General features: G+C 50.3%; 1 protein-coding gene and 1 pseudogene across 8 annotated transcripts in view; both read right to left on the bottom strand.

Annotated features, from left to right (window-relative positions):
- Positions 1–27,585, bottom strand: part of atp13a2 (ATPase cation transporting 13A2) — a 164,962-nt gene that overhangs the window by 54,298 nt on the left and 83,079 nt on the right. For all 8 annotated transcript variants that reach the window (XM_072478335.1, XM_072478340.1, XM_072478334.1 and 5 more), the window contains 10 exons: positions 22,538–22,669; positions 19,316–19,474; positions 17,093–17,203; positions 7,611–7,657; positions 5,824–6,012; positions 5,505–5,708; positions 4,415–4,519; positions 2,560–2,716; positions 1,945–2,065; positions 1,137–1,261 (listed from right to left, as the gene is read on the bottom strand). In XM_072478335.1, the coding sequence (XP_072334436.1) occupies positions 1,137–1,261; positions 1,945–2,065; positions 2,560–2,716; positions 4,415–4,519; positions 5,505–5,708; positions 5,824–6,012; positions 7,611–7,657; positions 17,093–17,203; positions 19,316–19,474; positions 22,538–22,669 (1,350 nt within the window). The remainder of the gene's footprint in view (positions 1–1,136; positions 1,262–1,944; positions 2,066–2,559; positions 2,717–4,414; positions 4,520–5,504; positions 5,709–5,823; positions 6,013–7,610; positions 7,658–17,092; positions 17,204–19,315; positions 19,475–22,537; positions 22,670–27,585) is intronic.
- Positions 26,014–26,458, bottom strand: LOC140392753 (small ribosomal subunit protein uS15-like; annotated as a pseudogene).

Raw genomic sequence — 27,585 nt, 5'->3', positions numbered from 1 at the left:
TAACCCAGACAAATGCGAGACAATGAATTTTGGTAGATCCAATTCAGGTGAGAACTATAAAATAAATGGCAGAACCATCAGGAGCCTAGACATACAGAGACTGGGCGTGCAGGTCCACAGACCTTTAAAAGTGGCAGCACAGGTGGAAATGATGGTAAAGAAAGCATACGGCATGCTCGTTTTCATACGACAGGGTGTAGAGTATAAAAGCTTGCAAATTATGTTAGTTATATAGAACGTTGGTTAGGCCACATTTGGAATACGGTGTCCAATTCTGGTCACCACACTAGCAGAAGGACGTGGAGGCTCTGGAGAGACTACAGAAAAGGTTAATCACGATGTTGCCTGGTAAGGAGGGTATTAGCAATGGGGAGAAATTGAATTAACTGGGATTGTTCTCCCTAGAAAGACAGGTGGAGGGCTGACCTGATAGAAGTTTATTAAAATTATGAGGGGTATAGATAGGGTGAACAGTTGGGAGGCTTTTTCCCAGGGCAAAAATGACAATTACAAGGGGGCAGAAGTTCAAGGTGAGGAGGGATAGGTTCAGTGGAGATGTGCGGGGGAAGTTTTTTTTACAGGGGGAAGTTCTTTGTTCTTGTTCAAACTCTGCTTGGCTTGGACTCAAGTTAGCTGATCTCTGCCAGTAGCTGTATTTAATGACCCGGAATTAACAAAGCACCTCTGGGCTAACAGGACTGGGAGTAATGGCATAAATCAGAGCTCCCGCTTCTGATCATTTTCCAAGGACTTCTGCTGAGATGTGGGTGTTAAATAAGAGTTGTGAAGCCCTCCTTGATGGTATGTCTTGATTACACTTTCAGACACAGTCCTTACTTGGGTGAGGTACCGTAGGGTTGCTGCTACCCGTGGAATCGTAGCCCAGTAAAAACATCAGCATCTCCAAATATAGGAGAAAACGATTAAGAAAAGTGCAGGAATAGGACAGACCGACAGAACAAACAAAATACAGATTTTGACTATTGCACGGGTGAAGTAGGATCAGGGGCCAATATAGAGCAGTGTGATTGATCAACATTCTGGCTGGTGAAATACTTGAGCCAAGAGTTTTCCTGTGGCCTGAGGTGTCTATCCACACTTCATAACTGTCATCCCACACAATGCATGCCTCATACCTGTCACCATTACAGTCCGAAAATTGGCTCGATTCAGGCTATCAATTACTGGCCTTGTTTCCCGTTTCAAAATATTTCGCATAATAAGGAATCCCAGGAATGTCATCTCGCTCTCCACAGAATTTCTGTCAAAACAAAACACAATAACTATTGCAATTCAGTCAGACAGTGCAGCCCAGTGTGCAACACACATAGGTAGAACCTACTGCTCCAGGGGTTACACTCGAGTTTAAATATATTCAAGCATTCAAATTAGAGAGGGATGTGTTAGAAACCAAGGAGAGGGGTCAAAGGTCATATTACAGGACCGCAGCAAGAGAATAATTTTATTTTTTTAAATAAAAAAATTTAGAGTACCCAATTTATTTTTCCAATTAAGGGGCAAGTTAGCGTGGCCAATCCACCTAGCCTGCACATCTTCGGGTTGTGGGGCCAAACCCATGCAAACACGGGGAGAATGTGCAAACTCCACACGGACAGTGACCCAGAGCCGGGATCGAACCTGGGACCTCGGCACTGTGAGGCAGCAGGGCTAACCCACTGCGCCACTGTGCTGCCCTCAGCAACAGAATAATGACTAGTTGAGACCACCTTTGGGATCATGGAAGGAATAAAAAACAAACCAAGGGATGAAAGGTTCCAGAGTTTTGAGGCCCTGTGAAAAGAGAATAGCAGGCAATGTAACGAGTCTTAATTTCACACAGGGTGGTGTGGGGAGGATTAAAAGTCTGTCAAACTGGGCTTTTGACATGAGTGAGGAACAAGAGATGAAAACTCAGAAGCGTTGGCTATTAAATTAGCTACGCACCTTTCCAGCTTGTGTATTGCCTCAAAGGTAATGTCTTGACTCAGTGTTTTGTATGCAAGTCCCAAAACTCTGTACCCATCTCTGGCGTAGTACCTTAACATTTCCGAGAAATCAACAGGAACTGGAAGTAAAAGTGTACGTGTATATATTTATATTCTAAACGCAGGCAGCTCCACAGAAATAAATTGGTCTAATTTCAAACAATGCACAGAATCCCGTGAATCAAACATCTGATCATTCACTCATACGCAATTCCATAGACCAAAGCCCTGCCTAATCCACTGATAGTTAGCATAAAACTATTCCAGCAATTTATTTCACCCAGATGGAACTCACTGCCTGAAAAGGTACAAGAGGCAGAAACCCATTACATTTAAACAACACTTGGATATGCATTTGAAGTGCTGTAGCCTACTGGCTGTAGATCAAGAGCTGAAAGGTGAGATCATATTACTGGATAGCTCTCTTCACCATCATGAACATGATGGGCCTGGTGTCCTCTGTGTCGTAAATCTTTCTATGTTCTAAATGCAACTAAATCTAAAGATCCTAGAATTGTTTAATATTTTTGTGATATGCAGTATAAATCCTTAGCTGTGAGTTCCAGTCAGTTACCTGTTTCCTTTATGCAAAGGCTGGCAACCATCTCAGGTGCACCCTTCATGTACACCTCTACTGGCGAACTGTCTGATTTCTTTATGATCACACTCATCCTCTGCAGCTCTGAAGCAAAGGGAAAACGACGGAGAATCCCCAAACTCACCCTCTGTTTCTACAGGAGATGGGGAGAAAACACAAAAATGCACAAAGTTATAGATTGGGTCCTGCTACCCATCCACTTTCAGGGACATTGCTTTCATGCCATCTTGCTTTAGTCTGGAAATCAATACAATCTGTAGGTCAACCACATCCCATCTCTACAATATCACACTGCAGCAGCTAACTCATCACATGATACTGGGCTGAAACAACTTTGACAAGGTTCACCCCTTTCTCTCTCTCCAATCTTTTCTGAAAGTGATGGTTGTAGCCAGGATCCAGTTATAAGGACACTGTCCACCCTTTGCTGCCTCATTCAACAAGGCATCCTTTATATTGGAGTTAAAACCGTGAACTGCAGTAGGCTAATTATGGAAGATAACAGCCAAGCCTAGTTCTGTCTTTAATTCTGTCCCAAGTTACAACCATTGGATGGGGACCAGGAGCAAGAATCCTTGCTGACATGATCAGATAATAGCACACACTGGAAATAATTGTATCTGGAGTCTGTGCGACTTATCATTTGCCTTTCTGAAACTCCAGGACAATTTTGAATCACTCACTCTAAACATGGGAGTGTGACTCAGCCAAGAACACAAAGATGAGCTAGATTAACAATCAAGGGACATATTTATTAATAGATTACATTCAATCGTTATTTTTTTGGTTGAGGTGGTTGGGAGACTTGAAAAAACCTTTTTTCTTGGAAATAATGATATACATTTTATATAAAAGTTCTCTAATTTCAGTTATATTGGTCTGTGAATCATAACCTTACCACCTACTAACTGGACAAGTCTAGTTCAATTGTGCATAAGATTCATGTCCGACATATTTTTACTCCTCCTCGTCATCCTGTATACTAGAAATTACGGAGATCTATGGTCAACGCTGGTGTTAGCTAACTTTAATCACTATATGTCAATGACTAAATGATTTGCTGGTCAGGAATAATGAAAAATTGAATAATGCTGAAGCTGAACTATTGCAGCTTTTCCACAAACTAAAATCTCTATTCATAAGATTACAAGAAATAGAAGCAGCCGACCATTCAGCCCATTGAGCCTGCTCCGCCATTCAATAAGATCATGGCTGATCCGACAATGGCCTCGACTCCAATTTCATGTGTGTCTCCCATAGCCTCCGAAATCCTTGTAGATCAAAATTCTGTCCAACTCAATCTTGAACATACTCAATGGCCCAACTTCCACTGTTTTCTGGGAAAGAAAATTCCAGAGGCCAACAATCCTCAGAATAAATTTCTCCTCATCGCCAACTTACAAAACCTCCAATTTTTGAACAGTGTCCCCTAGTTCTAGATTCCCCCAACAAGGAAAACATTCTCTCAGCATCTACTCGGTCAAGCTCTCTCGGAAAATTCTCGCTGAAAAGTGAGGCATGTTGCCAAAGTTTTTCCTCATGCACTCATAAGGGAAAAAAAAGAAAGCCAAATTTTAAAACACCACAATAATTTATACTAGGAAAAAAGGGCATTGATTGATTGATTGCCAAATCAACTCCAACTGTCCAGGATGTTGCCATGGAGAAGTAATGGGACAAGGCTTGAACATATTTCTTTTGCTTGCAAAAAATGTGTTCCTGTTTCTGAATGTATGTCATTTCTAGCAAGCATAAATTATGAAATTGGAGGCTTGATTAATAACATTGCTAAATACTGCCACAGCATCAAGCATTAACCAGCAATACTTACATTCCCATAAGGCTGTTCTTCCAGTGGCGGAGGCTTTATGACAGACACAACCTTCATTCCAAACCTTGAAACAATATCGGACTCTGTAATCTCATCTGTCAAAATCTAAAAGTGGAGGACGCTCTATCAGTGTAAATAGAAGTCATTTACAGACCAACTCATAATTTAAAAAAACCAGCAAGGCTTACACAGTCAGAACAGCTGCATTGAATGCAACATAAGACAGAGAAATCAAGATTCAACACAAAGCTACCACAATTTCCCAGATATACTCTTGAATGTTGATGCCCCAGGAGTAATGTCATTAGGGAACAGGACATGGGTTTTTTCGCTGCATGATGATAGCAATCATGTCAGAGTCAGGTGCTTACCCATGCAGTGAGGGAGGAACAGACATTTGGATGGAAAATGACCACCACGGTGCTACTGAACACCATGCACCAGATAACCTTGACTCTGTCTCCTCTAAAGTTGGATGATTCCGCAGTGTGAACTGACCTTGGGGAGGAATAAGCTGAGGAGCAATGGAGGGGAGGACAACAAAATTATTAATTTTACATTGCGGTTTGATCTTGATGCCATTAGTTCAGTCAAATAAGGAGCCAGGAATGAAAAAGTGTCAAAGATCTTCCTTTAGTCTACAGTTGTAAATGAATTTACAAATGGTTTAATGAATTTTTAAAAATCCCATGATACTTTATAAATAAAAGCGAGGAGCTCTTCCAGCGTCCTGGTCAACATCACCCCATCAATCAGCAATACCACAAACTAATCAATTGCTCATTCATCTTGTTGCTGCCATTTGTGGGATCTTGTGGGCAGAATGGTAGCATGTTTTCCCACATAACACTAAATCACTGTATAGTTTACTCTATAAATAGCAATAGGAAATGTTTCAACATTAGATGCTTTATAACTCCAAATATAATTAGCTTACTCAAACAACTAGAAAATCACACCCTAAATTTGGAGTACAAGCTGTCCTACCGTAGATATTTTTTGGGAAGCTGCATTTTTGAGTCATGGAAAGATTCTACTTTTAGGATCATCTTTCGAACTATAAGCACACTAGAAAACATGGCCGACTCACCCAACCAGTTGACTCAATCATTTTCAAGTCAAGCGAGTCACCAATTGGCTGGTTGTTCAAAAGGGTTACACTATGACAGGTGGCCAGTGCATGAAGCATTGGACCGCTAATATGCCAGATGTCATGAACAATTGGCTCAAAGGTCTCGTCAACCGCCAGTACAACTCCCCAGATGTCCAGGCCTTCTTCGGTGAGTGTTCCTGTCTGAAAGTAAAAATGATAACTTTAAGAACGTTAAGAACGACTGCCATCATTTCATACACAATGCATCAATAATGCTTACAGACGCAATTCCAATCAATCACTGGCATCACCTTACCTTATCAAAGCAAATGAGTTTTAGTTTGCCACAGATATTGATGCGTGGTGGACTAATGCAGAAAATTCCATATTTTTTCAGTCTGTTCTGGGCATAGATAGTCCCAACAGTCATGGCTGCAGGGAGAGCAGGCGGAACAATGATAGTGATCAGATCCAGGACACGTTTCACCAGTCGCCCCACAGACACCTGCAGTAGCAGAGGGAGAACACACGTATTACAGGAAAGGACAACATCCAATGAGTCGCATCCAAATATTAAAGGGGCTGTTTCCCAAATGCATTCCTGATGCGCAGCCTCCCCGCTGGGAGCACAAATTAGGAAACACGGGATGATCACTAGGATTTTGCAATACATGTTTCAGGCAGGAAGGCTCAGTGTTTGTATCAGGTATTGGGAAAACTGGCCCTCAAGTGTCTGTCTCCATTGCAACAGTCAGTAATCTAAAAGTAAATAAAAAATACTTAGTTGATCTTCCCCATTAGCCTCAACTAGTTCCTGGGACATGGACTACATATGGAAAATATTTTTCTCAGTGAATTCAGTCTCCTCAGATATCACAAGCTGAATTACTTATTCCAAAAATTCTCAGTGAAATCAGTCTCCTCAGATATCACAAGCTGAATCACTTATTCCAAAAATTCTCAGTGAAATCAGTCTCCTCAGATATCACAAGCTGAATCACTTATTCCAAAAATTCACGTTAAATGACCACAGGCGGGTGAATAAGTTGTTTTTTTACTGTTCTTAAAATCTGCTTGTTCAATTAACTGTCCTTGGTACTATTACAAAAGTGCCTGTAAATCTGGGGTTTCTCTGGATGTTGTAGATCAGTGACATCTTAAACGCAGCAGGGAGATTCCCTTCGAACTATCAATTTTGCGTGAAATCTTCCTACTATGTTTTGAATGTCAAGAACAACATTGGAAATTTATTCCTGAGCTCTCAGCATTTGTCATAGAAAATCATTCTTTTGTGTAGGTGGTTTCCATGGTGGGTTATGTCAATAAATCTATCTTATTTGAGCTACAACTTTAAAAGTAACTGGCAGGTGACATTAAAGAGCAGTCCATCCCTTGAATACCAGGTTCTCCCAAAGCCGCAGCGCATTAACAGCTGGAGCCATTGGGACAACAAACGGAACAGAAAGTGGAAATAGAGCTTCTGAAGACAATCACAGCAATACTGCTAGGCAGCCTGCCTGCAAAGATTTCACTCAATTATACCTTGGCTTGCCACAATTTTAGAATTCCTGCTGAAAATAAACTAAAATCTCAGGGCTGGGGGAATAAATACAAGAATTCATAAGTTTGTGGCCTGCTCTCTACTTCTCTATTCTAATAATAATAAGAATAATAATCTTTTGTTGTCACAAGTATGAAGTTACTGTGAAACGCCCCTAGTCGCCACATTCCGGCGCCTGTTCAGGTAAACCGGTACGGGAATTGAACTCGCGCTGCTGGCCTTGTTCTGCATCACAAACCAGCTGTCCAGCCCACTGAGCTGAACCGGCTGAAATTTCTACGGTATGCAAAGAGTGGCATTTCCTGACTTTGTCTCCTTTCTCTTTATTGAGAAGAGCCTGATCTCTGGTCAAGATCTCTCCATAGCAGCACAACCAAGAGAACTCCGTGTGTGGGGCATCATGGGTGAGAAACCTTCTAACAGCACTCCAAACTATAGAATGTTGATGCTTATGGTACACCACATTCTGAGATCCAATCCTTCTGAAGACCTGCAAACACGGCTGGCGATCAATTAAAATGGGAGGAGGTCAAAATACTTACATGCTGCCTCTCTAGAATCACAATGCTGTATATGTCCCCAAGTAAAGCTGCAAAAAGAAAAAAAACCTGTTAATCCTGAATTACACCCAATCACCAACTATGTCTCTTGTACCAAATGCTCCAATTGCTGGGTAGTGTGGTAACTGCATCATCCAATTTCCTTGCTGACACCTTTTAATATGCCTCAGCTCCTGATGGAATCATGTTGGGGTTTAATTCCATCGGTGAGGATATCTCTTTGGTACCTTGCCAAGTGGGCACTTTTTACGCATGAATCTAGTAAGTGCTGGCAGGATGTTTGACCATAGATGGCATCACAATCAAACTGGATTTTGTCTTTCCCAAGTCCATCCACTGGCTTTAAGGCAGCCATCAAGAGCGTTAGGTCATTATAAAGTACATCCTACACTGCTTCGATATTGTGAACTTTAGTGCTAGTCTGGGAGAACAGCATCCATGCACTGCATCCCAATAACTTATTAAATCTTGTCCCTTTTTTCTCAAATAAATCATTTCTGGGTATGGGGAACTAGTTTTAACGATGCAAACTGATGGATAACAGCATCTTGGAATCTAACTAAAATGAGCAGCAGGGGTAAAGCAGCTTTGACATACAGGATCCTTGGGCGTCATTCTCCGACCCCCCAGAAGGTCGGAGAATGGCCGTTGGCCGCCGTGAATCCCGCCCCCGCCGAAGTCTCCGAAGGGAGAAAAGTCGGCGGGGCGTTAATGGCGCCGCTGCCGCGGAGAATGTCACGGGTCTGCGCAAGGCAGCCGATTTTCGGCCTGCCGATATTCTCCCTTCCGGATGGGCCGAAGACCCGTCGACGTGATGACCGTTCACGTCGACGTGAATCAAACCTCCTTTTCATCGGCGTGACCCGGTGCTCCAGGCTTACGCCGACCAGCGTGGAGGTGAGTGACGGCCTGGGGGGTTGGCTCTGGGCAGAAAATGGCGTGGCCGCAGTCTGATTGCGTGAGGAGAGGTGTGTCTCGGGTTGAGTGTGTGCGCGCGCGGCGGGGGGGGGGGGGGGGGGTTAGAGTAGGCTGGGCTCCGGGAGGGGGTCCGTGCCGGTGTGGAGGCTGGGGGGGTTCCGTGCCAGGGTGGAGGTTAGGGGGGGGGGGTCCGTGCTGGGGTGGAGGTTGGGGGGGGGGGTCCGTGCCGTGCCGGGGTGAAGGTTGGGGGGGGGGGGGGGGGTCCGTGCCGGGGTGGAGGTTGGGGGGGTCCGTGCCGGGGTGGAGGTTGGTGGGGGGTCCGTGCTGGGGTGGAGGTTGGGGGGGGGGGGGTCCGTGCTGGGGTGGAGGTTGGGGGGGGGGGGGGGTCCGTGCTGGGGTGGAGGTTGGGGGGGGGGGGGTCCGTGCTGGGGTGGAGGTTGGGGGGGGGGGGTTCCGTGCCGTGCCGGGGTGAAGGTTGGGGGGGGGGGGGGTCCGTGCCGGGGTGGAGGTTGGGGGGGTCCGTGCCGGGGTGGAGGTTGGTGGGGGGTCCGTGCTGGGGTGGAGGTTGGGGGGGGGGTCCGTGCTGGGGTGGAGGTTGGGGGGGGGGTCCGTGCTGGGGTGGAGGTTGGGGGGGGGGGGTCCGTGCTGGGGTGGAGGTTGGGGGGGGGGGGTCCGTGCTGGGGTGGAGGTTGGGGGGGGGGGTTCCGTGCTGGGGTGGAGGTTGGGGGGGGGGGGTTCCGTGCTGGGGTGGAGGTTGGGGGGGGTCCGTGCTGGGGTGGAGGTTGGGGGGGGGGGGGTCCGTGCTGGGGTGGAGGTTGGGGGGGGTCCGTGCTGGGGTGGAGGTTGGGGGGGGGGGGGGGGGGTCCGTGCTGGGGTGGAGGTTGGGGGGGGTCCGTGCTGGGGTGGAGGTTGGGGTCCGTGCTGGGGTGGAGGTTGGGGGTTGGGGGGGGGGGGGGGGGTCCGTGCTGGGGTGGAGGTTGGGGGGGGTCCGTGCTGGGGTGGAGGTTGGGGGGGGGATCCGTGCCGGGGTGGAGGTTGGGGGTTGGGGGGGGGGTCCGTGCTGGGGTGGAGGTTGGGGGGGGGGGGGGGTCCGTGCTGGGGTGGAGGTTGGGGGGGGGGGGTCCGTGCTGGGGTGGAGGTTGGGGGGGGGGGGGGGGGTCCGTGCTGGGGTGGAGGTTGGGGGGGTCTGTGCCGAGGAGGGGGACGGGAGGGCAAGTGAGTTGGTCCACCTGGCCAGGTGCCAGCCTCCAACAGTTGGACCCATGTCGTCCATGCCACCTGGCTGGGGGAGGAGGGGATATGGGCAATGACGACATGTCGTCGCTCCCCTCCCCCCCACCAGGCCGTCATGTTTTCAGATCATCCAGCGATGTTGGCCGCCGCTCATGTCTATGTTGCCCTGGATGAGGAGGAGGAGGAGGAGGAGGAGGAGGAGGAGGAGCGTGCCAGAGAGGCGGCGCAGGCGGCAGCCGCCCAGGCTGGAGGGACACCTGACCGACAGGACGAGGAGGGGGAGGAGGACGTCGCGGCCCCACGGCAACGGAGGCACCCGAGGGTGCCCCGTGTGTACCGGCCCCGGCAGTCATACCAGGACCTCACGGACCGGGAATGCAGGAGACGACTCCGGATGAGCCGGGAAACCGTGGCACACATCTGCCACCTCCTGGCACACCTGTCACCGCGTGGCACTGGCGGGGGACACCCTCTCCCCGTGTCCGTCAAGGTTACGGTGGCCCTGAACTTTTATGCAACGGGGTCATTCCAGGCACCGAGTGGGGACCTGTCCGGCATATCGCAGACATCGGTGCATCCGGGCAGTGACAGATGCCCTATATGCCATGGCGCACCGCTACATCCGCTTCCCCATGGACCGGGCCAGCCAAGATGCCCGGGCCGTGGGCTTCTCTGCCGTTGCCGGGTTCCCCATGGTCCAGGGCGCGATCGATGGGATGCACTTCGCCGTGCGGCCACCTGCAGATAACAGGGCCGTGTTCACTAATAGGAAGGGGACCTATTCGATGAACGTACAGGTGGTCTGCGACCACCGCATGATGATCCTGCACGTCTGCGCCCGTCACCCAGGCAGTGTACACGACTCATTCGTGTTGTCGCGGTCATCCATCCCCGGCATGTACGAGGGACGCCATCCCCGGCTGAGGGGCTGGTTGCTCTGCGACAGGGGCTACCCATTGCGATCGTGGCTGATGACGCCTATACGGAGGCCACGCAATGAGGCGGAGAACCGCTACAATGATGCCCATGTAGCGACAAGGGGAGTGATCGAGAGGTGCTTTGGCGTGCTGAAGATGCGTTTCAGGTGCCTGGACCTCTCTGGGGGCGCCCTCCAGTATCGGTCAGATAGGGTCGGCCGCATCATTGTGGTGTGCTGCGTCCTGCACAACATAGCCCAGCAGAGGGGCGATGTGCCGCAGGCAGAGGAGGGCGGAGTGGAGGAGCAGCAGGAAGAGGCCCAGTCCTCCCCAGATGAGGGGGATGGGGGCAATGGTCAGGGCAGACGGGGTACACACAGGCGGGTGGCTGTCCACCGTTACCGGCTGGCCCAGCGGGCACGGGACAGACTGATAGACGCCCGCTTCACTGACTAGATGAGCGTGGGAATCGGGTAGTATGGCCACAGACCGCACACCATGGCAACAGCCGACCACCCACACCCCCCACCCATCCACCCAGCACCCTCACCCCCCTCCCCAACCCCACCAACCCCACCCGCATGCACACCAACCCCCCCCATTGCCGATCCACCTGCGGCACAACGGGCCGGGCTCACAGTTGCGGGTGGACGCGTGTCTATCGCAGGCCATGGAGGATGATGACAACCCGCCCTGCGATGAGCTCCTGGCTCTACATCGTTGGACTATGTCTGACCCATGGCCACAGTACCACCATCCACCCGGACCATCCCTGCATGCGGCTGTGACACTGCAGCGCACGGTCCCGTCCTCTGCCCGGGGGATGTTGATGGCGGCCCAGGGGGAAGGGGGCAGACTCACCTGGGGCTGAGGTAAGACCACCCCTCACACACACACTTGCGCTCAACGTACATGACACCCCCGCACACTTTGGACAGAGCACAAAGGCAGCTTCGGTAGGTGTAACATTGACTTTAATAACCAAAGGAGTTCATGCACGTGCCCTAGCCCCTAAAACTCATTTGTGCCCTGCACCCGTGCCAACTTACTCAGTGTCTAATTGTTTGGCCTCACGGGCCCTTTGACTACGTCTACGTGGTTCCCCAGACGGTACAGCAGAACTGGAGGTGGACTCCTGTGGTTCCTGCCCTCTGACACTGGATCCCTTTGGCGGCCGTTTCCTGGGGCGTCCTGGCCTAGATGGGCCAGGCTGCGGCCCGGGCGACTGGGATGGCGAGCTGCCAGCCTGTCCTGCCCGTTGCCCATCCGATGCACCTGGGACGGAAGGGGGGGGGGGGGGGGGGGGGGGGGAGTGGGAGGTGTCGCGGTGTACCGGGACCTCCCCTACCGAGGGAGCCGGGACGGACCACACCACCTCCTCCTCCCTCGGGGTGCCCGATGGCCCCCAGGCCTCTACATGGGTGGGGGATGCGAACGGACTAGCCATCCGACGCCCCCCCGACATCTAGCGCTGCTAGTCCTGGAGGCCCGTGCTGGTATCGACAGGGGTCTGCAGGTTTGCAGCCATGGAGCCCAGGGTGTTGGCAAACCCTGTCTGTGACTGTGCGACGCCGGCTCGCACATGGCCACTGGCGCCGATGCCCTCAGCGATGGCCTGCAGAGACTGGGCCATGGCCTGCTGAGACTGGGCCATGGCCTGCTGAGACTGGGCCATGGCCTGCTGAGACTGGGCCATGGCCTGCAGAGACTGGGCTATGGCGTTGAGCGCCTCTGCCATCTGGCGCTGGCTCATGGCCTCCTGTGAGAGGGCAGCCATTTCCTGGGCCACAGACGCCGCCTGCACGGAAGGCCCCAGGCCTCGCAAACCGTTCCCCATGTCTGACACCGTCGCACCCATTGCCTCCACCGCGGACGCCACCCGTGCGGTGTCAGCCTGGGTGGCACGCATGACCGGCACCACTCCCAGCTCCTGGACGCGGGTGGACTCCTCCACCTGCGACCGCAGCCGCCGCAAGCCGCCGGTCACCCTCTTCGCTCGTCTCCGGGTCGGTGGTTGCATCGGATCTATGTGTGGGTGTGGTAACTGCAGGAACCCGGGATCCATCTGGACGGCAGATGTTCGCTTGGCCTGGGCTGCCCCCCGACCGCCCGGTCCCTCTGCTGCTCCTACCTCCACCTGCTGTACCGGGACGGCTGTGTTGTGCGCACCAGTGAGTGTACCAGACGCCTCATCACTAAAGTGCCCAACCGTGGTGAGTGTTTCTGCGATGGTGGAGGGTGTTGGTGACAGCAGTGGCGTTGTGTCGTGCTCTTCGTCCCACTCTGAGTCCATGGCACTTTGGGGTGGGGGTTCGTCTCCACCCATCCACTCTGAGTCACTGTCCGGTATTTCGTCTTCCCGGGTAGTGCTGTCCCGGGTAGTGCTGTCCCGGGTAGGGGTGTCCTGGGTAGTGCTGTCCCGGGTAGGGGTGTCCTGGGTAGTGGTGTCCTGGCTCGGATGTGTCGGGGGTCTGTGGCTGCCCCCCTCATCGCTGGGTGGTCGCTCCCGCACGTGACGGGGGTGTCGTCTCCCTGTCGCTCCAGGTCTCTCCGTCTCCCGTGGTGTGCGCGGGGCTTCCTGCGGGCGTCGCATGCTGGAGGGTGCGGGTCTCGCCGTCTCCGGTGGTCTCCGAGGGGCATCCTGCGGGCGTCGCATGCTGGAGGGTGCGGGTCTCTCCGTCTCCAGTGGTCTCCGAGGGGCATCCTGCGGGCGTCGCATGCTGGAGGGTCCGGGTCTCTCCGTCTCCTGTGGTCTCCGAGGGGCATCCTGCGGGCGTCGCATGCTGGAGGGTGCGGGTCTCTCCGTCTCCTGTGGTCTCCGAGGGGCATCCTGCGGGCGGTCTGCATCTGCGGGGATGGGTGCCTGGACGTTTGGTCCTGCGATACACAATGAAGCATGCATGGTTAGACATCAGGCAGTGATCAGGTGATACGGGGGAGGGGGATATAGGGGAGGGGGGATATGGGGACGGGCTGTCGGTGGCTCACTCGCTAGTATGCCCCCGACCTCTGCATCACCAACCTCCCGGTCCTCAGGTCCGCCAGCCAGTTCCAGGGCCCTTTCCTCGTGTACGGTCAGTGGCCTCTCATCAGCGGGCCCTCCTCCAGTCCTCACATGCTCCCTATTGTTGTGTGCGCGCTTCTCCTGTTGGGGGGGGGGTGGTGGTGGCAGAGGTAAAAGGCAACATTGTTAGGCAGGTATATGAATGCACGCCATCGGTTGCGCGTGCATTGCAGAGGTTAAGGTTAGGGCTGGATTCACTTGGGGATATGGGGGAGGGAGGGGGGGAGATATGGGGGAGGGGGGGAGATATGGGGGAGGGGGGGAGATATGGGGGAGGGGGGGAGATATGGGGGAGGGGGGGAGATATGGGGGAGGGGGGGAGATATGGGGGAGGGGGGGGAGATATGGGGGAGGGGGGGGATATGGGGGAGGGGGGATATGGGGGAGGGGGGATATGGGGGAGGGGGATATGGGGGAGGGGGGATATGGGGGGGGGATATGGGGGAGGGGGGATATGGGGGAGGGGGGATATGGGGGAGGGGGGATATGGGGGAGGGGGGATATGGGGGAGGGGGGATATGGGGGAGGGGGGATATGGGGGAGGGGGGATATGGGGGAGGGGGGATATGGGGGAGGGGGGATATGGGGGAGGGGGGATATGGGGGAGGGGGGATATGGGGGAGGGGGGATATGGGGGAGGGGGGATATGGGGGAGGGGGGATATGGGGGAGGGGGGATATGGGGGAGGGGGGATATGGGGGAGGGGGGATATGGGGGAGGGGGGATATGGGGGAGGGGGGATATGGGGGAGGGGGGATATGGGGGATGGGGGGATATGGGGGATATGGGGGGATATGGGGGATGGGGGGATATGGGGGATGGGGGGATATGGGGGATGGGGGGATATGGGGATATGGGGGATGGGGGGATATGGGGGATGGGGGGATATGGGGGATGGGGGGATATGGGGGATGGGGGGATATGGGGGATGGGGGATATGGGGGATGGGGGGATATGGGGGATGGGGGGATATGGGGGATGGGGGGATAGGGGGATATGGGGGATGGGGGGATATGGGGGATGGGGGGATATGGGGGATGGGGGGATATGGGGGATGGGGGGATATGGGGGATGGGGGGATATGGGGGATGGGGGGATATGGGGGATGGGGGGATATGGGGGATGGGGGGATATGGGGGATGGGGGGATATGGGGGATGGGGGGATATGGGGGATGGGGGGATGGGGGGGGATATGGGGGGATATGGGGGGGATATGGGGGGATATGGGGGATGGGGGGATATGGGGGATGGGGGGATATGGGGGATGGGGGGATGGGGGGATATGGGGGATGGGGGGATATGGGGAGGCTCACCCTGCCTGCTCTGACGAGGTCGTTCACCTTCTTGTGGCACTGGGTGCCTGTCCGTGGTGTCAGGGCCACAGCGGTGACGGCCTCTGCCACTTCCCTCCACAGACGCCGGCTGTGGCGTGGGGCAGCTCTGCGGCCGTGCCCGGGATACAGGGCGTCCCTCCTCTGCTCCACCGCGTCCAGGTGCGCCTCCACATCGCGTGAGGGGGGATATGGGGGAGGGGGGATATGGGGGAGGGGGGATATGGGGGAGGGGGGATATGGGGGAGGGGGGATATGGGGGAGGGGGGATATGGGGGAGGGGGGATATGGGGGAGGGGGGATATGGGGGAGGGGGGATATGGGGGAGGGGGGATATGGGGGAGGGGGGGATATGGGGGAGGGGGGATATGGGGGAGGGGGGATATGGGGGAGGGGGGATATGGGGGAGGGGGGATATGGGGGAGGGGGGATATGGGGGAGGGGGGATATGGGGGAGGGGGGATATGGGGGATGGGGGGATATGGGGGATGGGGGGATATGGGGGGATATGGGGGATGGGGGGATATGGGGGATGGGGGGATATGGGGGATGGGGGGATATGGGGGATGGGGGGATATGGGGGATGGGGGGATATGGGGATATGGGGGATGGGGGGATATGGGGGATGGGGGGATATGGGGGATGGGGGGATATGGGGGATGGGGGGATATGGGGGATGGGGGGATATGGGGGATGGGGGGATATGGGGGATGGGGGGATATGGGGGATGGGGGGATATGGGGGATGGGGGGATATGGGGGATGGGGGGATATGGGGGATGGGGGGATATGGGGGATGGGGGGATATGGGGGATGGGGGGATATGGGGGATGGGGGGATATGGGGGATGGGGGGATATGGGGGATGGGGGGATATGGGGGGATATGGGGGATGGGGGGATATGGGGGATGGGGGGATATGGGGGATGGGGGGATATGGGGGATGGGGGGATATGGGGGATGGGGGGATATGGGGGATGGGGGGATATGGGGGATGGGGGGATATGGGGGATGGGGGGATATGGGGGATGGGGGGATATGGGGGATGGGGGGATATGGGGGATGGGGGGATATGGGGGATGGGGGGGGGATATGGGGGGATATGGGGGGGATATGGGGGGATATGGGGGGATATGGGGGATGGGGGGATATGGGGGATGGGGGGATATGGGGGATGGGGGGATGGGGGGATATGGGGGATGGGGGGATATGGGGAGGCTCACCCTGCCTGCTCTGACGAGGTCGTTCACCTTCTTGTGGCACTGGGTGCCTGTCCGTGGTGTCAGGGCCACAGCGGTGACGGCCTCTGCCACTTCCCTCCACAGACGCCGGCTGTGGCGTGGGGCAGCTCTGCGGCCGTGCCCGGGATACAGGGCGTCCCTCCTCTGCTCCACCGCGTCCAGGTGCGCCTCCACATCGCGTGACTCGAACCTCGGGGCTGAGGGACGGCCAGCCATCCAGTCGGGTGTTGCGGTCGGGTGTTCCGGTCGGGTGGGGGGGAGCAGCGCGGCCTTATGAGCCGTCACGCCGTGCAGCGCGTATGACGCTGCACAGCGTGAACCACTGCGCAAGCGCGGATCCCGTTACGTCGCTGCTAGCCCATTTCGGGCCGGAGACTATCGACCCATTTTTCCGACGTGACGCAAGTCGGATTTGCGCCGTTTTTTGCGCCAATCGGCGGACTTTCCGCCGATAACGGAGAATTTCGCCCCTTATCAGAGACAGGTCTATCCAATCAGAAAGAATGATATTTCTTACATTGTATCTGCCGATACAGGAAGTGAGAGAGTTAGTGAATCACAGTGGCCCTTCACATCTCATTGTGCTGAATACTTTTGTTAATTTGTACAACAATGATTTTTGAAGACCGACACATCTCTGATCTCTGTTACAGCTGTTCTACTTGAGGGGAACTGAGGGCAGGCCAAGAGGGAAACAGAGGTTCCAAAATCCGTGTATACACCAAAAGCACAACTTTCCCTTCAAAAACCACACAGCTTACCGAGCACTGCAAGGAAGCAGATAAATTTCACAGCATCTTTGTAGAATTTAAATCCTAGAGGCTTCGGGTACAGAATGGAACTGGTCAGTTCTCCTTTCGCAGTACAAAAGCCTGCAGGAACAAAGAGATATGAGGATTTGTCTCAGATTAGAAAGCACAAACAGAAAAAGCACAAAACTGACAATGAGGCAGAATGCCACGATACTAGACTACTACATGTTGATTTGCAACACGAGGTTGGCATTGCGATGTAAATTCACTTCAGAGTCAACTGTGAACATTAGTTATTGGAGAACAGTATTTTAATAGAAAGCAATGACCCAAACCTAATAAAAAATGCTACTCTTCCTAATCCAACTGGCCTAGTTAAAGGTAATCTGATAAGACAATCAGCACTAAAATAAAAGCAAAATATTGCAGATGCTAGAATTCTGAAATGAAAACAGAAGTGCTGGAAATATTCAGCAGGTCTTGTTGCATCCGTGGAGTAAACTCTTTAAAGACTCTTCCAATGAAGAGTCATACTGGATTCAAAACGTTAATTCTATCTCTGTAATTCTATTGCAGATACTTCCAGACAAGCTGAAGCTTTCCAGCACTTTCACATATCAGGTCCTCCAGAAGGGGCGGCACGGTGGGGCAGTGGTTAGCACTGCTGCCTTACAGCACCAAGGACCCGGGTTCAGTCCTGACCCCGGGTCACTGTCTGTGTAGTGTTTGCACATTCTCCCCATTACTGCGTGGGTCCCACCCCCACAACTCAAAAAAATGTGCATGGTAGGTGGATTGGCCATGCAAAAGTGCTCCTTAAATTGGGAAAAAAAGATATGGGCACTCTAAATTAATTTTTCAAAGAATTGCTCTGATGCTGAACAGGATACCTTACAGTTGGAATAGGTAATGGGCTGTGGCTTACAATTTTTTAACATTTGTTCTCACTAGTAGCGAGAGAACTAAAAATTGATATTAGGGAATAGTTACATTAAGCGCATCCCGCCCAATAGTATAATTGCCCCACAAGAAAAACATTTGCACCTTAACACTGGCTTTTATAATAACTAAATAATATAACATTTCAAAATCAAAAGACTTTCTCCCACTATTTAGGTCTTAGTCCTACTTCTCCAACATCATGTATAATCTCTGTCTTAAAATGATGGTGTAGAGATGTCAGCGTTGGACTGGGGTGGGCACAGCAAGAAGTCTCACAACACCAGGTCAAATTTAGGTTTATTGAAATCATACATTCTTAAGATAGTTCGTAAGATATAGAAGCAGAATTAGGCCATTGGGCCCATTGAGTCTGCTCCGCCATTCTATCATGGCTGATATGTTCCTCGTCTGCTACCTACAATGCTACAGACCAAGAGCTGGATTGCAAATTCAGCCAGAGCATCTCCTCCCTAGAACAGAAGTTTTCGGAGCACTGCTGCTTCATCAGGTTAAAAAGATGGAAGATGAAAAAGACTTAGCCTCTGCTTTGCATTATCATCCAGAGTCCTGTCCCAGACCTTCATTTGCTCTGTCCCTTTCTTCGCAACTTCATGCTCTATAAGACCATAAGATATAGGCGCAGAATTAGGCCATTTGGCCCATCAAGTCTGCTCCGCCATTCAATCATGGCCGATATGTTCATCATCCCCCATTCTCCTGCCTTCTCCCCATAACCCCCGATCTCCATATTAATCAAGAAATCCGTTATTAATCAAGAACATGTATACGCAACTTATAAACTGTTAGATCTCTGGCTTTTTCCAGTTCTGAGGATATGTCAGCGACCTGAAATATTTGCGCAATTTCTCTCTCAATTGCTGCCTGACCGGAATATTTACAGCATTTTGTTTTTATTTCCGCCTTCATCTCTGGCAATTAGGTGTTTTACGCCACATCCTCAATTTTGCCTTCCTCCACTTTCAGATCAACAATCTTCAGTGGTGACACTAACAAGTATGAAGCCCTGAAAGGCCATCAAGTTTCAGACTACCTCCTGGCACATGCCAGAAGGGGTGCTCATATCAAATTTTGTGATCGGACAACACAAAAATAAGTCACTGTATTCTTCGATATCATGCAGCCAGGCTCATGAGATGCTTTATGATTTGCATGGATCTCACGGCTACCATTATGTTAACAATATCTACCACTAGGCATGTCCTGAATTGCAGTTGCCATTTGCATTCTTTCCCTCCCTTTACCCGACCACTGTCACTGCTCACTCAGTACCTGTTCTCACTACGACAGCCACCACCTGTTGATCCATGCTGTAGTTCTTTGACTGGAGGACCTCAGTTCCACAGAAGAGTGTGTGCCGTTTGTGTTCTTCAGACGAATAGTTCACATCCTGATCAGGTATAGAGGTCTTCATCACCGGCATGCTCTCACCTGGCAAAATATTACAGCAGTACTGATTCCCTTTCACTGTATTACAATAAGGAACCTGTTTGTAGCAAGTTCTTCCTCTGTCTATTTATGTAGTTCACCCTAATGTTTCCAAAGATCATGCAAACAGTGTAAATTATAGGACATTCTGATAGTGCTAATGACATGAGTGTCCCTTTAACAGTTTTTATTTGCCACAGGTTGGACAAGTTACTGCGTCCCTTTCAAATTCTCTCCTCAAATCATTTCACTGTACATCTTTCCTTTAATCATCCCATAAAAACTATTTTCTTTAACCATCACTTTAGCCTTTGCCCACCCATTTTAACCTCCATTTTCTCTTCCAAAAATACTATGAAACAGCACATTGTTAATTTTCCTTGCTCCTAAAAAGCATATTAAAAAATCGCAAACAGGTTTTCCTTCTCAATTCATTCAGGTAACAAAAAAGGAAACATTTCAATACATATAACAAGGTGCAACAATCCCACACCAGCAAAGATTTATTAGGACAAGTTGAGGTATTGACAAACCAAAACAGGACTTCTCTTTCAAGAGAGATCCAGAAAGGTCAAAAAAAGCACCAGCCCACTCCACATTACTAACATGGGTAGACGGTGGTGTGGTGGCATTGTCACTGGACTAGTGGTCCAGAGACCCAGGGTAATACTCTAGGTACCCTGGTTCAAATCCTGCCAGATGGTGGATGGCAGATAGTGAAAATTGAATCCAATATAATATCTGAAATTAAAACTCCGATGATGACCATAAAACCATTCTCGATTGTCGTAAAAAATTCCAGCTGGTTCACTAATGTCCTTTAGGGAAGGAAATCTGCAGTCCTCATCTGGTCCAGCCTACATGTGACTCCAGATCCAAAACAATGTTGTTGATTATTAAAATGTAAGTCTTAGCAAGCCAATTGTCACTCAGTTGTATCAAAACCACTACAAAGTCAATAAAAAGGAAAGAAAAGGGATGGACCACCTAGGCACTGGAAACAGCAATGGCAAACCCAAAGTCAACACTGCACAGTTCTCCTTACTAACATCGGAGAGTTGTGGCAAAATTGGGAGAGCTGTCTCACAGACCAGTCAACCAACAGCCTGACATAATCATACTCTCAGAATCATGCCTTACAGTTAATATCCCAGACATCACTGCCTAGGTATCTCCTGCCCCACCGGCAGGATAGACCCAGCAGAGGTGGGCGGCTCAGTAGTATACAGGTGGGAGGGAGTTGCCCTGGGAGTCCTCAACATCGACTCCAGGTCACATGAAGTCTCATGCCTTCAAGTCAAACACGGGCAAGGAAACTTCCAACTGGTTATCACATACTGTCAGCTGGAGGGAAAAGGATAATAAGCCATGGATATCTAAGGAATTGAAGGAGGGTATCAAATTGAAAGAAAAGGCATACAAAGTGGCAAAGATTAGAGGGAAACTAGAGAATTAGGAAATCTTTAAAGGTCAACAGAAAACCACGAAAAAAGCTATAAAGAAAAGTAAGATAGATAATGAAAATAAACTAGCTCAGAATATAAAAACAAATAGCAAACGTTTCTATAAATATCTCAAATGAAAGAGTAGCTAGGGTAAACAATGGTCCTTTAGAGGATGAGAAAGGACATTTAATAATGGGACATGAGAAAATGGCTTGAGGCATTGAACAGGTATTCTGTGTTGGTCTTCGCAGTGGAAGACACAAATAACACGCCAATAATTGTTGGCAAGGAGGATATGGCAGCTGGGGACCTAGAAACGATCATTGTCCCTAAGGAGATAGTGTTAGGCAAGCGAATGGGGCTAAAGGTAGACAAGTCTCCTGGTCCTGATGGAATGCATCCCAGGATACCAAAAGAGGTGACAGGGGAAATAGCAAATGCACTCGTGGTAATTTACCAAAACTCACTGGACTCTGGGGCAGTTCCAGCAGATTGGAAAACAGCAAATGTGACGCCATTGTTTAAAAAAGGAGGTAGACAGAAGGCGGATAGCTATAAGCTGGTCAGCGGGGGGGAACAGTGGTTAGCACTGTTGTCTCGCGGTGCTGAGGAACCGGGTTCGCTCACGGCCCCAGGTCACTGTCGGTGTGGAGTTTGCACATTCTCCCCATGTCTGCGTGGATATCACCCTCACAACCCAAAAAGATGTGCAGGGCAGGTGAAGTGGCCACACTAAATTGCCCCTTAATTGGAAAAAAAAAAGAATTGGGTACTCTAAATTTATATTAAAAAAAAGAAGAAAAAAAACTAGACTTGTCTACCCCATTAGTTTGCCCAACACTATCTCCTTAGTGATAATGGTTGTTTCTATAGGGATGGGCCAAAAATGACAGCCTTGCCAGGAAACATCACATAAAAATGTATTTACAAACCTGAAAATTCTACCTAGCGAAAGCCTATGAGGTCATCGCTGCACAAGTAGAATAAGTTATTTACTCCATTCTTAACCAGCTAACCGATAAATGCAAGGATATACGTTATGCTACTCGCTCTGCAAAAACACGGTTCTGAGAAGTATTCCCACCAGTTATGAGGAATTATGTCTATCAAATATGTGAGGCTTAAAGAAACAGTGTTGGTAGCATTACGTTCCCATTTGGGTTCAAGACAAATGTTTGCAGACTTCAAAAATATCTCCTTTACCCGGGCAGCAGATGCTTCATTCAGAAGCCAGTCACCAATTTCAAGAGGAAATTCAGAGGGAGGAAGTCATAACAGTCCACGTTCAATAAGAACATTTCCCACGATTCAGTCTGTGCTGCCTGTTCACGAACCAGGGAGGAGAAAAAATAGCCAGGATTCCTTTTATATATAACTTGAATCAATCAACCTTATGAGAAAATGCACTTGCATAGACTTAAATCGTACAAAATTGGGTGTGACTTAATAACGCTCTAAAGTTCATCATTTAGGCTCACCCATGAATAGTCACTTGGGTGAAACTGCCACAGAGTAACTGGCACTTGTGGAACCGAAAGATCAGTGGAACCACTGACCAGACAGAGAGCACCTTTAGGATGGCAAGAAGGAAAAAAACAACTGGTTTCAGTTTGAGTGTCACCTGTAAGCATGCTCTCATTGACCATACACTCTCCAGTTAGGAGTGCTGCATCACATGGGACTTGCATCCCATCTTCAGGAATCATAATGCAGTCGCCAGGTACTAAGTCCTGAGAATTCACCATTTCCTCTTCTGCAAAACAAACCAATTAACCCATTATCAGCACACAATTGACAGTCTGCAATTCCTTGCTAGCATATCTCAATGACAAGGCCACAGACTAGTTCATTACAAAAACCCTGAATTCACTTATATGACAATGAGGACTTTAGTACTTTTACAGAATGAGCACTTTTACAGATTGAGCGCTTTTACAGAATGAGCGCTTTTACAGAATGAGCAAATCACACTATAGTAGAAATTATAGTTTGTACAATTCTTATACAAACACTTAACCTGTTTGTACTCAAAATGTGTCTCTGCGCTATTTGGTCGATATCTGTTGACATAGCACAGAATGGAATTTGCTTTAAATCAGATTAGTATTTATAGACAAAAGAACAGTTATATATGGTGCTCTATAATTTCTGAACATCCGGGGTTTCTAATAGGATTGATAAGATAGATAGGCAGCACAGTGGTGCAGTGGTTAGCACTGCAACTCACGGCACCAAGGACCCTGGTTTGATCCTGGCCCCGGATCACTGCCCATGTGGAGTTTGCCCATTCTCTCCATGACTGCGTGGGTTTCGCCCCCACAACCCAAAGATGTGCAGGGTAGCTGAATTGGCCATGCAAAATTGTCCCTTAATTGGAAAAAAAAAAAGAATTGGGCATTCTAAATTTATTTTAAAAAAGGATTGATAAGATACTCAGCAGAAACAGACGTGCAAGGTGGGTATTTATTAACATATTCCATTAAAAGATCATGGGAGGATTATGGGCCTAATAGAGAGGTTTGGGGCTTTCTCAGGTTATAAGCTGAACGTGGGGAAAAGTGAGGTGTTCCCAGTAAATGGGCTGGGTTGGAAAGCCAGCTTAGGGGGGGGGGCTACCATTCAAGGTAGCCAAGGATAGATTCAAATATTTGGGGATCCAGGTGATGGGAGAGTGGGCGATGTTGCATAAATGGAACCTAACAAAGCTGGTGGAGGAGACTAGGGAGGATTTTAAGAGGTGGGATATGTTGCACTTGACTCTGGCAGGGAGGGTCCAAGTGGTGAAAATGATTGACTTGTCAAGGTTCTTATTCATTTTCCAGACACTTCCGATTTTTGTACCAAAGGCCTTTTTCTTGAAGTTACATACAGTTATTTCAGAGATCGTGTGGGCAGGGAAGTGCCACAGGTAAAGAGGACACTATTGCAGAGGCAGAAGGGGGGCTTGGCGCTGCCAAACATGTTGCATTATTACTGGGTGGCGAATGCGGAGAAGGTGATGTGGTGATAGGAGGGAGGGGGCGGAATGGGTTAGGATGGAGGAAGAATCCTATAGGGTGTCCAGCCTGAGGGATATGGTAACAGCGCCGTTGCCGCTGGTGCCAAGGAAATATACGGAGAACCCATTTGTACAGTCCATGATGAAGGTGTGGAACCAGCTGAGGGGGCATTTTAGGATAGAGGGGATGTCGGTGTTAAAGCCGCTAGGTGAGAACCACAGATTTTTTTTTTGGGGGGGGGGGGGGGGTGGAGAAAGAGAAGAGACAGACGGTATGTATAGGAAGTGGAGAGAAGTCAGGCTAGTGAGGGAGACAGATTTGTACCTGGAAGAGAGATTCGCAAGCATAGAGGAGCTGAAGGAGAGGGTAGATCTCCCAAAAGGAAGTGAATTTAGATACCTTCAGGTAAGGAATTTGCACAGGAGGTCTGGAAATGGTTCCCCAAGCTGCCGAAGGGTGAGCAGATGGTGATGATTAAGGAGAAGTGGGAGGGGGAGCTGGGAGGGGAGATAAATTGGGGAGCGTGGAGTCAGGCACTATGCAGAGTAAACTCAATCTCCTTGTGTTCGAGGATAAGCCTGATACAGTTCAAGGTGGTACGTGGGGTGCATGTGGCCCGGGGGTGGATGAGTGGGTTCTTCCAGGGGGTGGCAGACAAGTGCGAGAAGTGTGGGCGGGGGCTAGTAAACCACGCACATATGTTCTGGGGCTGTAAGAAGTTGGAGAGATACTGGGCGGAAGTGTTCACGACATTAACAAAAATTGTGGGCGAGGAGGACGGGCCGGGCCCTATGGTGCCAATCTTTGGGATATCGGAGAAGCCGAAGCTGAAGGAGAGGGGAATGCCGATGACAAGGCCTTCGCTCCTCTGGTTGCCCGGCGAAGCATCTTATTGGAATGGCGGTCGGTAACGGCACCAGGGGTGACGGCCTGGGAAGTAGACTTATACGCCTTTCTCCGTTTGGGAAAAAAAATCAAGTATGAACTGAGGGGTTCAGCAGAGGGCTTTGAGGTAAGGTTGGGGCTGCTCATGGCCTGTTCGAGGAGCTGTTCATCGTGGGAGCGGGGGGGGGGGGAACGCCAAAATTCTACAAACTGTAAAATTGAGAGAAGGGGAGTATGTTCTCCGGACTGTATGTTTTGTAACTGTTTGAATAAGTTTGTAATAAATTGCGTTAAAAAAACGTCCCATTAAAATACTCACAGTAATAACCACCTAAAACATATTAACTATGCTTCATATGGCAGTACTGTGGCGTAGTGGTTAGCACTGCTGCCTCGTGGCACTGAGGACCCAGGATCGATCCCAGTCCCGGATCAGTGTGTGTGTGGAGTTTGCACATTCTCCTGGCGTCTGTGTGAGTTTCACCCCCACAACCCAAAGATGTGCTGGGTAGGTGGATTGGCCACGCTAAATTGCCCATTAATTGGAAAAAAAGAATTGGGTACTCCAAATGTAAAAAAAAACCTACATTTCACATAGTTGCTCAGGTCCACTCCATTGCCAAAGTAAATGCACTGTCCACATACAAAAATATGAATTAGGAGCAGAAATAGGCCACTTGGCCCCCTGCGCCTGCTCCACCATTCACACGGTGATTTTCTTTCTTTTGTTAACAACATAAGCATTTTATTTTTCAGGTCCAAAAGTCCAAATGAAGAAACGTGAAATAAAAACAGTGCTGGAAAAACACAGCAGGCCTGGCAACATCTTTGGCGAGAGAATCAGTTAAAGTATTGAAAGCTCACTTGATAGTTTTTTTTTTTTTTTAATTTAGGGTACCCAATTCATTTTTTCCAATTAAGGGACAATTTAGCATGTTCAATCCATCTACCTTGCACATCTTTGGGTTGTGGGGGTGGGGGTGAATGTGCAAACTCCACACGGACAGTGATCCAGAGCCGGGATCGAACCTGGGACCTCGGCGCCGTGAGACTGCAGTGCTACCTACCACTGTGCCACCGTGCTGCCTGCTCACTTGATAGGTTAACTATTCCATTCTCTGCACAGATTCCGCCACACTGAGTTATTCAGCACTTGTCCCCCCAGAGTTCTGGCATCTGCAGCATGTTGTTTTTATTTCAATGAAGCAACTTTTTAGGCCACCCGTGCTGAAGCTGTGGAGGATCCATACTTCCAGTCGGGTGGAAGCACCCTCTTGGACTTGTAATAACGAGCCAGCCTGTGGATTCTGCTTTCAGTAAGAATCAGACAGATTTGGGCATCTTTATCCTTCCTGTTCCTTTCCAAGTTTTGGGGACAGCAATGCAGTCCTTATCAAATGATATAAATCCTCTGGAAGGTCTGGAGCAAGTCACTTTGACTTCAGAACCCTGAGAATCTTGTTCCCAGTAACAAAACGCACTTGGGCAACACCATGAGAATCCCGAAGGATCACAACGATCTGTGATGGGGTGAGGCCCTTCTTTGCCAGTTTGTGAATCTGTTCCTTCATATCATCCGATGTCAGCTTGGGCACACTACGTCAGTAGGGTAAAGCTGACTGGGACAAGCGCTTGTCAGGAGCTTGCATGCGCCCCATGGCAGCGATGGAAAAGGGCCGGTGATCTAATTTTAACCTCAACTTCACATTCCTGCCTTCCCCCAATAGCCTTACAATCCATTGCTCATCAGGAATCTACTTACTTCATGGGGGACCTGTTCATAGACGGGACCTTTCCCAGCCTGAAAACGCTAGAGGAGAAATTCAGTTTGACCCCTGGAAATGCTTTCAGATACCTTCAGGTACGCACCTTTCTCAAAAAACAGGTGGTATCATTTCCGCTGCTACCACCACACAGAATACAGGATAGGGTGGTCTCTGGCACCTGGGTAGGGGAGGGGAAGGTGTCAGACATCTACCAGGAACTTCAGGAGGCGGAGGAAGCCCCAGTGAAGGAACTTAAGGGCAAATGGGAAGAGGAGCTAGGCGGGGAGCTGGATGCAGGCCTGTGGGCGGATGCCCTAAACAGGGTCAATTCCTCTTAATCATGTGCCAGGCTTAGCTTAATCCAGTTTAAGGTGGTCCACCGGGCACACATGACGGCAACCAGGATGAACAAGCTCTTTGGGTTGAGGATAAATGTGCGAGGTGTGTGGGAAGCCCTGCAAATCATGTCCATATGTTCTGGGCATGCCCGGCTCTTAAGGTATTCTGGCAAGGATTTGCTCAGGCAATGTCCAAGATTTTAAACACGCGGATGGTGCCGAGTCCAGAGATAGCGACCTTTGGTGTGTCAGACGATCTGGGAGTTCAGGAAGCGAAAGAGGCCTCCCTGGTAGCCCGGAGACAGACAGATCCTTTTAATGTGGAGGGACTCGAAGTCCCCCCCGAGTGTAGAGACCTGGGTCAGTGACATGGCTGGGTTTCTCAGTCTCGAGAAAATAAAGTTTGCCTTGAGAGGGTCCATGGCGGGATTCTCTCGGAGGTGGCAGCCATTCCTCGGCTTTCTAGGAGAGCAGTAAAGGTCAGCAGCAGCAGCATCCCGGGGGGGGTGGGGGTTTACGCAGTATTGTTCTTTTCTCTGTATATATGGTTAACATTTATTTTGTAATGTTAATTGTTGCGAACGGTTATGCAAAAAATTATGTTTTTCAAAAAAATTAGAATTTTTAAAAAAAATAAAGAATCTACTTACTCTGCCTTAAAGATATTCAAAGTCCCTGTCT

This window comes from Scyliorhinus torazame, chromosome 16 (genome assembly GCF_047496885.1).
Source record: "Scyliorhinus torazame isolate Kashiwa2021f chromosome 16, sScyTor2.1, whole genome shotgun sequence".
Classification (NCBI taxonomy): domain Eukaryota; kingdom Metazoa; phylum Chordata; class Chondrichthyes; order Carcharhiniformes; family Scyliorhinidae; genus Scyliorhinus; species Scyliorhinus torazame.
Note: the sequence above shows the minus strand (reverse complement) of the source record. Positions and strands in the feature narration are given on the sequence as shown.